The 12,493-nt window shown below is 37.3% G+C and overlaps 1 protein-coding gene across 1 annotated transcript in view; it reads left to right on the plus strand.

Moving 5' to 3' along the window:
- Positions 1-12,493, plus strand: part of JMY (junction mediating and regulatory protein, p53 cofactor) — a 73,795-nt gene that overhangs the window by 378 nt on the left and 60,924 nt on the right. The window contains exon 1 of the mRNA XM_026073761.1: positions 1-571. This exon is cut by the window's left edge and continues 378 nt beyond it. Within this exon, the coding sequence (XP_025929546.1) occupies positions 1-571 (571 nt within the window). The remainder of the gene's footprint in view (positions 572-12,493) is intronic.

Raw genomic sequence — 12,493 nt, forward strand, 5'->3', positions numbered from 1 at the left:
GGGCGCGGCGGCCGAGGCGCTGCCGAGGAGCCCGCTGCGCGCCAAGAGCAGCCCGGCGCGGAGGCCGCCGCGGGGCCCGGAGGCGGCAGGTGCCGCCGAGGACATAGAGGTGCTGGAGCTGGGGAGGGAGGAGGCGGCGGCCGCCTCGCTGTCGCTGCCGTGCTCCCCGCTGCCGGCGGCCGAGCCGGCCGCTCCCGACGTGGAGCCCGCGGGGGAGGAGTGCAGCTGGGCCGGCCTCTTCTCCTTCCAAGACTTGCGGGCTGTGCACCAGCAGCTGTGCTCGGTGAACTCGGAGCTGGAGCCCTACCTGCCCGCCTTCCCCGAGGAGCCCTCGGGCATGTGGACGGTGCTGTTCGGAGCCCCGGAGCTCTCCGAGCAGGAGATGGACGCTCTTTGCTACAAACTACAAGTTTACTTGGTCCACAGCTTGGATACCTGCGGCTGGAAGATCCTTTCGCAGGTGCTTTTCACCGAGACTGACGACCCTGAAGAGTATTACGAGAGCCTGAGTGAGCTGCGACAAAAGGGATACGAGGAGGTGCTGCAGCGGGCCCGCAAGCGAATCCAGGAGGTGAGGCTGCCACATGGTCCAGGTCCCTCCACCTTGATGTTACCTGTTTTTTACCCTGTGCCGTCTTATTTAGTTGTTCTCTTCTGCTGCTGCCCTCTCCCTTTGCAGAATTGATCAATCCTCGTAACCGCAAAAAAAAAAAAAAAAAAAAAAAAGAAAAAGGTACAGGAAGAGAAAGCCGTCTAGCTTAAAGATAAAACTTTAAGAATCTAAGTAAGAAAATGAGTCTTAACCCTTTCCAAGATCTCTAGTGTCAGGTTTAAGAAGGTGCAGATTTCCCTGGCTGTCCAAGTGTGGCTCAGCACTTCATTCTGTGCAGTAGAATTTAGAGGTTTGTGAGCAAGAACGTGATGGATTTGGCAGGGTCTTACTCTCAGGCTTTTGTCATTGCATTTGCTTTGCACCATGATGTGTTGGAGTCTGGATTTTTCTGTTTAATGGGAGCAACAACGTAGTGTTTGACAGTACAGTTTAGGCTTCTGAATCCAAAAATTTTTGGGTTCCTACAGGCTCTGGGTGCTGAATCTAGTATTTCAAGTGAGACGTTTCCAGTGGAATTGCAATAGCTACACTTACGTTGAGCTGGTAAGTTCTTGGAGCTGGGATTTTACAATTAAGCTACCTTGGAGTTAGGATTTTACAAAAGCAAGCTATCTGGTCCTAGCAAGTTCTAACTGTATTGCCATTGTCAATCAGCATCTGACAAGACTTGGATGTTTCAAGTCATACCAGCTCTCTCTTTCTCTTACTTTATTCTTTTTAGAGAAAAGTAGTTGAGGAGGTTGATTCTGCTAACACTGCCTCAGCCTGTGAAATTTTTTTCCACTTCTTTGTGGACTGAGGTACATGAGGACCCAGATTTTCCCAGTAATTACGAGAATTTTACACTTGTTTCTCTGTTTGTGTAGCCTTGGTCCAGAATGTACAAAGGTCTGTCTAGACATAGCTATATGTATGAATCGGGTTATGGATTTTTTCATTTTGCAAACACCATCTAAATTCTGTTGTATGGATATAAATCAAGGTTGGCTGCTCCAGCTGCTCACATGTATCCTACCATTATTGTGTGTTCAGAAATGTGTGGTAGTGAACTTTTTTTTTCCTGATGGAGTATGAACAGTCCTGTTAAATACATGGTCTTGGGAATGATTATCAAACTCAGAAGTGCATGTTTTTTTGAGAACCGCTGATTCAGAATTGCTCTGCAAGAACTGTTTGTTATCTGGAGAGTCTCAAGTTCTGCTAGCACCAGTAGCATGGGCAAAAAATAAATCAGTTATTGGTAGGTTATGCAAGTTTTATCCATCAAGATCTTGAAACTACAGCATCTTACTCTCAATTAATATTCAGAACTTGGTGCAGACAAAATGTTAGCACGTATATGTGTATTTGACCACAGTGCCACCTTCCTTCCCTATGGTAACCAATCTAGTAGTGTACCTAAAGTCAGTACAGCTGTACTTCTGTCACTGTCTATTGTGTAAATTGATCCTTCTTTAATTAAAGGTAGTTCATGTTTAAGAAAAGAAACCAACAGAGTGACCTGCTCTTTCCCTTTTGGCTCTCGGGTTTCTCTTTTCCTTACCTGTTAGTGGTTTACTTCATTCATGATGTCTTTCTTTTGAGCAAATAGTAGTATCATTTGTCATTGTAATTCTAAGAAAATGAAGCAATGGTTGATGGGTATTGCTGGGTATTTCTGAAATAATAGCTTTTCAGAATGTCAAGAAAAACCTACAGAATCAACATTTCATCTCTTTTTTTATTTACTTTTCCATCTGTACTTGAAATCTGCCTGTAGCTGTTGGGAATGTTGGGTTCCTGCAATTTTAAATGAGTTTACCTCTTATTAGAACTTTGGGGAGAGAGGGGTAAGGGACTGTGTAGAATTTGCAACTGAAAAAATATCAAGGAGTATAACAAATACAGAAGGTCTTCACGAATGTAAACTTGGCCAAAAAGCAAATTTAGAACATGAAGACTTGGGCTTAACATTTTAAAATATGCTTCTGACATTTATAATTGTGTAATATATCTCTTTTTCCAGGACAGATTTCTCTGTGCRATGAAAATATTACTTGTGAAATGCTTGCAGAGTCTGTTGATTATGTTCTTTGGGATGGAGAAAAAAAGTGAGCAGCAAAATCTTTTGCGTACATTGTTTCAGCATCCCCTACTTGGCCATCTGCTGTGTTTCATAAGTTAGACACTAGCCAGTTTATTTTCACAGCAGTTAATAATTGCTGCCCTTTGTAATAGGCATTTTTATCTGTTTCAATTATAAACCTTTAATAAGCCAGAAAAATGTTGCAAGTAGAAACAGATCCAAGATCAGGAAGAAAAAATAGTTGTAGAAGAACTACATGACCTGGAATTAATTTCTTCTGCATAATTTGCCCTTTTCAAATAGCATATCTTTTTATTTTTTCATATAAAACTATTAATTCTGAAACAATTTAGGAACAGTTAATTTATGCTAAAGTAAAAACTTGTATCTACAGGAGGAAGTATTTTTCTACCTTGTTTTTGAATACTAAGAAACACTTGTTTGGAGCCCTCGTTCATTAAGTTTATGCCTGTTTAAAAAATTAATCAGATGCCTAACTAGAGGACTAAACTCCCAAATGTAAACATGACAAATAATCAGTTAATGGCTAGATAAAAAATGTTATTATTTTAATGGAGAGGATGCCACTGAATCCTCATTTGGAATTCCAGCTTCTTGGCCAGTATTACCAATGTTTTAAACTTCTGCCTCTGGAAGGCAGAAAAAGCTCCTTTCTGTACTCCTGTCACTGCCAATTTCCTGGCTGTTACAATGTGGAAGGAGTTACTGTAGGATAAATGTACCCGCTTGTAAATTTTTGTCTAGTAACATCAAAGATGGTGTATCTCTTTGTCATTGCTATATTGGGAAAAGGTTGAATGTGGTCACCATTTTACTGCATAAGAAGTGTTGTTGTTTGTATAATACAAACTATGATTAGGAGGGGTTGGTGAATTAATCATGCCAACAAATGTAGCCCATTGCATGCTTATCCTTTTACTTGCTTCTGCATAGCAAGTTGTGGGTATGGGAAGCCTATCTGTACTTTTATATGCCTTCTTCAGCATCTTTGAATTAATGAGACCTATGAATGTGTCTGTCCCCTATAGCTCTTAAGCACCACAGTTGTCTGAAGTTTGGCAGATGACAGTCTATAGGATCTTGAATGCCAGTTACAAAACTAGAGACTTACTTTCCTTTTATTGTTGTTCAGGAAATCTTTGAATTCTGGTATCTGCAGGCAGACTGTTGAAAGATCATTTTGCATCTCTTCATGTTCTGTGTGTGTTCTTTTAATTGCTTTAATAATAAGTTGAGAAACACTTCTAGTGCATGGTTAAATTCTGAAGACATTCTGAGCCCATCATGTTTTCTTTGGCTAGTTTAAGACTGCCTTGGGAGTGAGGACCTACTGATATTTTTAAACTCTTTCCCCTGTATACTGGAAGATTTTACTAGGCACCAGAAAAGCCCTGGAGACTTTAATTTGATGTTGATAGGCTTCATTTTACTTTTGATTCAAAGGGCTAGAAAAGTTAAGAAAAGTTTTCATTTAAACCTTTTATTTATTTTGTTATGGGTAACAACTCATTGTTACATGAGAAGAAAACAGGGTTTTTTTGTCAGAAAGCTGTATTGTCATTTTTTTCCCTTTCTTATTTGGTGTGTATACACATTTTTTTATGACCTTTGCACATCTCTAGTAGAGAAGCTTGGTTGTGAATGAATGAACTAAGATTGTCAAATCATACAAATTCATAATGAGTTGGTCCACTTGTAACTGACAGACTTTCACATTTGTTGGTTTCAAAGGATGTTGTCACGTATTTCTGTGTTCATCAAAAAAACCTAAGTAATAGCCGCAGTTTAGTCTTTGTTTTGTTGAGCCTCTTCTAATATTTAATGAAAATAATATTCATGATTGTCTCAGTAACTAGGAAAACTTTATTTCCTTGTTTCTGTGCATTCAGTACTAAAATAAATGTGTATATGTTAGGTAGCAGGGCACTATATGAATAATGTGACCTTTCCAGAGGTAAGGTAGCTGTTTCTATTTGATGATCTACTGTTAGGTGCAATGCAGTTTAAAGAGGGATTTTTTTGTTGGTTTTTTTTTTGTATTATTGAAACATTGAATACTTCTTTATATTGTTTTGTATTACTTACTTTTGGATTACTGAACAGTTTGGTGTTGAAATCACTGTCAGTAAATTTTCATCCAAACCAGTGAAATATCCTTCTGTGCAAGAGGCAAAGACAACTGAATCCTTTATGTTAACTACAGTGGTTGGATTTAGAAGATACATAAGGTATCTTGTGAGAAAACAGAACACTGGTTCAAATTTGACTTTGGAAACACAGGGGGTTAAAAGAAGATGTACTGTTGATATTTTTTTCTATTGACGTGAATAGAACAGAATTAGACTAATGCTGAACATTCTGGAAATCCTACTTATTTTTGCTTGAAAGCTGTTTGTATGTGCTCATTAGCTGTAGTGACACTTGTTTTCAGTAAAACTGTTTTGATTCTCTCCTGAATACTTCATAAATAGGCTGTTTAAGTACTGTACCAGTACTATAAGTTAGTGCTAACCAAAAGTTAGTATCTATTAGCGGCTGTAGGGTATGCTGTGTAGAATAGGTAAGTAGTCTCCAAGTTATTAGGAAACAGCCACATGATGATAATACTCTGGCTAGTACTTCTGTTGCTGTCCAACCGAAGATGTTTTCTTGGTATTTATCCTTGCCAGCCATCATCTTCTTATTTATATAATCTGCAGTTGGAGTCATTAGCAATTATTTCTGGCTGTTTTGAACTAGTCTTAAGTTAATAAGAATTTTAAAGGCTCGGTATCTGTAGAGGTTGGACTCATTCTGTAAGCATGAGACCCAGCAGTAAGGATACTGTGCTGCGTTTTCAGATAAGCAGAATGACATGTGGAGTGATGCTTTTCCCCTTCTCTTCTGGAAATAATAAAAGTTAAAGTCACATTGATATTTTTCTTTTCAAAGTGTTTCAGTGAATTTCTGAAATGTGTCTGTATATATTCTGTTATGGCAGGTGATACTACTGGAAGACATAGAATGAAGATAGAAGGGGTTTTATATCATTTGAGATTCCTGGACCCTTATAGCAGAAAGGATAATTAAATAGTGCAACAGCTTAATCATATGGTGAACATAAAGTTGCCGAAAGTCTTAAGATGTGATAACATACCATTCTAAAATACATACTTTAAAATGGCTTCTAGGATTCAGTATTTAAAGGACATTAGACCACATTACTACAGTGTTTGCTTCTCTCCATAGCTTGTGAAGTAAAATGTTCTAAGTCCTATGCAAAATTACTATTTACCTTTTAATTGGAATTTTTTTATCATTTGTCTTTCTTCCGTTTGATATCTTCCTGACCCAATGCTTATTTTTTTCTATTGCTTCTTGCTTTTAATTCTGTTTTATGGGTAGTATCAAATTGCTTCAGAGATCTATAGACTTGTGGTTGTAGGCTAATTAGAGTTTTGGCTACTGCCTTTGTTTTTCTCAGTCTTTTTATATTGTCTCTTTTCCAGTCTCAGTAGGATACTTTTCCTAGATTTTATGTAATATTTTTCTCTTGTTTTCCCCCCCTTTCTGCAAGCCACATATGGCATACATATGTGGATAGATTTCATGTGTTGTTTTATTAATGACTTGTTAGTTTGACAAGGGCTAGCTGAAGATGATCCGGTACACTACTGTATTTGAAAAGAGTAGAATGCTTATAATAATGTGCATTCCTTCAAGACACACAGAAATGTAAATGATATGTACACAAAGAAAAGAACAACTGCTTGAAGAATTTGCTTACCTGACACAACTTAAGTCTTACATCAAAAATAATAGTAACATTCCTTAAAAATATAGTAATACTGTTCAGTATGACCCTTAGCCCAGTAAGCTTGACCTTAATTTTTAGAAATTAAAGAATTTGGCTTGCCAGTCTCATAGTTCTTGTCCCTATCCAAATACCTGAGAAGAAAAATAGAAATAAAATACAAAATAGGCTCTGTTTAACTGTCTGAACGGGGGTTGAGGAACAATTTTTGTCTTGTGGTTGGGGGAATATTCTGATGATAAGATAAAGTTATTTCATATTTCAGTTCAAAATGTGAATTGTTCATTTCCCAAGGTATAGGGATAGACCTTCCTCCATTTCCCGTTAAAGTTGTTCTAGCTGATATGTAGTTGCAATGTTTTTATGTGCCAGAATATTTTGAAGAGGTGCATATAACCCATGTAATAAACACTGTTATCCATTATGCTGCTTGGAATTTACAGCCCACTTCATTTTCTAGTGGTTAGATCTGCTGTTGGGTTGTTTTTTCTTCATGTTTACCTTACTTTGTCTTCTGGCATATTTTTTTCTCCCTTTTTCCAGCATTATTTTCTTTCTCCCTCCTGTATTAAATGTCCTACAGGACTTAGGCCATCAAATCAGTGTCTTTCAACATTGCTTTCAAAATCTGATAACTTTTTCTTCCCCTCAGTTTCTGGCTGAGATAGTGTTACACAGGCCAGCTTAGCATAAGAAAGCAGATTATTTCTAATCATTACATCTTTTTTACACTTCTTTTTTCAATAAAGGCTTACAGATGATCAGTGGGGTTTACATTGCTCTTTATATATGTAATATTGCTACCACAGAGCTGCAGAAGCCTCTGAAAAGCTGGATCTATTATTTTTCTGTAAGTAGTCACATGATCTCTTTTGGGAGGTGCTTTTATCATCCCTTTCTTTAATATTAGTAGAATCATACCATTATAGTCCACCAGGAAATTGCTGCTCTTCAAGAGAACGTCAGTCAAGGTAGGGACTCTGTCCAACTAAAAATACATCTATGGGGTTCTTTTGTTTTTTTTCAGGAGGCAGAAACTTAACAATAAGGAATGTGGTAGGGAGAGAGGGAAGATAGGGTAGCAAGAGAGAGAAGGAGAATTATGATATCCTTAAGACACATTTTGATTAACTATTTGATATACCACAGAAACGCAGAATAGAGGTTGGCAGGGACCTCTGGAGACAGTCTGGTCTAACCTCCCTCCTCAACCAGGGTCACCTAGAGCAGGTTGCCCGGGAACTGTGTCCAGTCGGGTTTTGAATCTCTCCAAGGATGGAGTCTCTATAACCTCTCTGGGTAATCTGTTCCAGTGTTCAACCACCATCACAGTGAAAAAGTGTTTTCTTACAATTAAGTGGAATTTCCTGTGTTTTGATTTGTGCCCGTTGATTCTTGTCACTGGGCACCACTGAGAAGAGTCTGGCATCATCTTTACATTGTCCCATCAGATATTTATAAACATTGATGAAATTCCCTCCGAGTCTTCTCTTCTCCAGGCTAAACAGTCCCAGCTCTCTCAGGCTTTTCTCATATGAGAGATGCTCCAGTCCCTTAATCTTCTTTGTAGCCCTTCACTGGACTCGCTCCAGCAGGTCCATGTCTTTCTTGTACGGGGGAGCACAGAGCTGGACTCCTCATGTGGCCTCACCAGTGCTGAGTTGAGGGAAGGATATATTTGAGCTGGTACTCAGAATGCTATGTTAAATACTTCTTGGCAGTAAAATAAGTTTGCGTTGTGAGGTATTGAGTCTGTTGCTTTAGCTGTCGAGGGTTTCTTCTAAACATGGCTCAATCCACCTCGTCCTTTATTTTCTCTAGAAAAGAATCAACTCTTCAGATTTGGTGATACTATAATTCTACTATGGGTGATGCTGTATGGGTGTCCTGTACAAAAGTAAGAGAAACAAATGAACATATATTGAACTCTGTAGAGGAATCTGTGCCTAGAACATATTTTGCAATTTTGGGTAATTCCAGTGCCAAGTGCCAGTAATATAAAAGTTATTCATTGTTTCTTCCCTCTATCCCAGAAAACGAGCAGAACTAATTACAAAGAAATTCATTTTATTTTTAAAGGTTTGTCACAAGTTGGTGTTAATTTACTATGTAATAAAAACCTGTAAATAAGATATTCTGTTGTCATAAGCATTTTACTATGTTAGAAAATGAGCATTCAGAAGTTTTATGCTGCTACTGGTATTCAGCGTGACAGTAATCTGGGAAAGTGGCATATCAAGATAATGGCAACTGTAGTTTTAACCATATTATTTATACTGATCTTTATTAGAAGACTGAAAATTTTTAAGGAAGGGAGCCAAAATTAATATGCTTTGGAACAGTTTATTTGAATTACTCGTACATCTTTTAGGGTACTAACATCACCATAACCATTCAGAGCAAAGATCTTTGGATAGTTCACTGAAAATCCCTGCGTTGAATGCAATGCTATTTAATAGCAAACATGCAAGAATGTTTAAGAATGGGAATGAAAGAATTATTGTGTCCTTACAGAAAGTAATAATATGATCTCATCTAGAAATCCAATGGTGAGATCTGCTAGAATATGGGTTAGTCTTTAAGAAAAATTACTGAGGCCCTTGGATAACTCGAAACATGATTATAAAAATGGTACAGATCTTTTGGACAGGGAGATTGGATGATCTCATAGCATCTTCTAGTCATAAATGCTATAAATTAATATGGAAAATGTGTTTTTGTTTTAGTTAGTTGTTGAAACTTGGCCAACCATGTTTCTGAAGGAGATGGGCCTGAATATAGTTAAACTAAACCATTATTAGTCTATCTGAAGAAATCTTTATTAGTCCTAAGAATTTTAACAAACAGTGCTAAATTCATCTCTAGTATAAAAAATTACTTACCCCACTGAAGGTTTTGGAGACATTCTTTTGTAAAACCAGTACTAGATTTTTAACTTGCAGTTTCTCCACAAATGTCTCCTTGTTTACTAGTTCTTGCTTTTCATCTGTGTCCTTTCTTCTTAATAACTTCCTGTTAGAGGTTCATTTGTGGAGTTTGGATTTTACTTTTTGATTAACTGTCCTGGTTGTAGTCAGAGAGGAATTTTGTTGTGAAGACAGCTCCCTTGGCAGGCTGGCATCTGAAGCTCATCATCTAAAGCTGTTTAGAGGAGATGTAAATAGAATGCTGGTGGTATATCTGCCTCTTACTCCACTGACTGGTTGCAAAAATTTTGACAGAGGTTGTTTTCAGTTGAAAACCTTTTATTGGTAAGATTTCCTCTGAATTTTCTCTGATTTCCTCTCCATCTATTTCTTTCTGTTTGTGGTATTTGTACAGTAAAAGTTACCAATGGAGTGGAATGGTAAGGAATTTTTTTATAATCTATAAGGCAGACAAACGTTACCCATTCAGAAAAGTTTGAATGGTTCGTGGACATTAATTTAGCTTTTGGCTATAAGTTCCTCCTGAAAAGATATTGTAAAACACTTCCAGGGTGTCATTCAGCAACATTTTTCATGGTTTCTGAAAGTACAGTTGAGTACTTCTGCTTTTGGAAAAGATACTCAAAATTGTTGTTTTACACTACTATTATAATACTTTTCAAAATGCAATTGTGGTCAACTGTTTATATGACTTTCTTTTAGAAAAATTGTTGTTATTGGTGTGATGGAACAGGATTTTTTTTTCCTTTGAAAAATATGTTTTAAAGATTTGATTAGCATTTGTTTGTGATGACTTGCAGACAGTTTATGTGGGTCATCTTAAATGAATTGTAGCACAACTTTTCACATAACAGTATTGCATCATGGCTTGTTTTCAGACACTTTAGAAAGAGTTTTGTAAAAGTTTTTTTGATGACTTGGAATCATAGATTATTATATTAGAAAACTATTCTGTTAGAAGGGACCTCTGCAGGTTGCTAAGGCCAGTCCCATACTCAAAGTAGGACCAATTTAGATTAGTTCCTGTTTAAAAAAGAGCTCAAGTAATAGTGTGTACTTTATGTCTCTATTTTAAGGAAAATTAAAGGCAAAAAAAATTATGAATGCAATTGTAAAGCTTTTGAGGGAGGAAAAACTGTAGATCAGTCTTAAACATTTCTAAAAAGTTATAATTTTCCTAAAAATAGCACTACAGCTTCAGAGCCGAAATTATTGCAGTTTGCCACCACTAGAAACAAGTGACTTCTGACAGTAGACAGTAGGGTTTTTCGGTCTTTGAAGGAGAGCAATATTTGTTTACAATCATCAGGTGTCACAGATTATAACTTAAATCTTTTTTTCACTTCACAGTAGTATAATTTAGCAAAGACTCCACATGTGGGAGGGAAGAGTATATGATAGGAGTTTAAAAAAATCCCAAAGTGCTTGAAATATTGGATCAGTTTAGGAAGAGTTTGATTAATAGATAAATTGTATGTATTATTTCAACTGTGTTTTATTTGTGCTTCTTTTATCTCTATGGTTCAACATGAAGATTTTTATCAGAAGTATTAAGCACCCACATTAGAGTTGGCAGGGTTTTGTTTCTCCCTAATATTTCATCTATGTATCCTTCCCCCCATTTCCCTGTGAAAATAGGAACAAAAACCAACCCAAATGGATAACAACACAGAACATAATTCTGATACTAATTTAAATTGCTCTCTTCTGAAATGTTGTACTGTTAGGAAAGGGATTTAATAGCTTGCTAATGACGTGCTATTTGCTGTTAGAGTGGGAGGAAAAATAGTGTGCACAATATGGGATTTCAGGAGTTTCTTAATACCTTATTTAGCTTTTTATTAGTTAATAATACTATGCTGTAAATGTGGGGATTTTGTTGTTGGGGTTTGTTTTTAATGTTGTATTCAGCTTTTAAATCAAAAATAATTTTAGTTTAGAAACTTTCAGAATTTGGTTTAATCATGCACAGCGTTGTTTCCTTCTTAGACCTGACTTTCCGTGCTTTCACCTTCAGATAAGGTGCTATAAAGGTTGAATCCATGTTGAACTGTAGTAGCCTTTGGAAGTCACACAGAGGTCCATTTGAATTACCCACCAGCTGTTGTCTAATGTTTGAAGGTGGCTAACTAGCCAGCCACCCTATCAGAGGGAGCTGAAGAACTGGCTCATGTCCGAATATGTAACTTACCTTTCATCAGTTCACTGATGCTGAAAGGGGGAGATCCTACGTCTTTCTTTCCTTGAGTTGTGCTAATTCAACTCATTAAACTGCAGGAAATTAATCTGAGAGAAATTCCAAAAATACTTTTCTGCCAGATGCTCAGTTACTTTGTTGAAGGGTCTGAGAAGGACCAAGCCAGTGTAATGGAGGGAGTGAGAAAATGCACCTGAGAGCAGAAGGAACAAGGAACTGGGGTGGAGGTGGAAGAAGAAAGGGAAGGGGAATGGAAAGTGGGATCTCCTTCCAGTAGGAGCAAGCCATTAGTTCAGCTCAGCTTTAAGAAGTAAATTCACTCTTAGTAGTGCTCTGGGTCTGGTTTTGCCACAATGCTCTGTCTCCTTTGAACTAGATTTTAAAGAAGTCTAACATCAGATTAATATTTTGTAGATATTATATATCAGATATTTAAGAATATCTTCTACCACACCAAATGCACTGTAAAACTGGTAAGAGTACTAACTCAGTGCTGACGTTGCAAGTCCCGTGAGTTGACTTCAGAGTGAAGTTGATTATACCTTAAAAATTTTTTTTCTTCTTTTCACATTTGTTTTCCTAGAAGAATGTTTCCTCTTTAGCAGAATGAGTGTTTGGCTAGACCTCTGTGCCCCAACATTGCAAACCTTACACAAAGGAAAGGGCTCTAAGAGTAATGTCATAATATTCACTTAAGTAACTGCATTCATTGTATGCAAGTTTTATTTGATTTAGATGATTGTTGGTTTTGATACTCTTGAAAATGTTTTCCTAACTAACAGCAGAGGTAAGAAGCACAGAATAGAGGGTTTGTGGACCAAAAGCAATGTATTTTATGGCACAGCATGAACACTTACCTTAATGTGTGTTCTCACTC

This window comes from Apteryx rowi, unplaced genomic scaffold (assembly GCF_003343035.1).
Source record: "Apteryx rowi isolate R43461 unplaced genomic scaffold, aptRow1 scaffold_377, whole genome shotgun sequence".
NCBI lineage: Eukaryota > Metazoa > Chordata > Aves > Apterygiformes > Apterygidae > Apteryx > Apteryx rowi.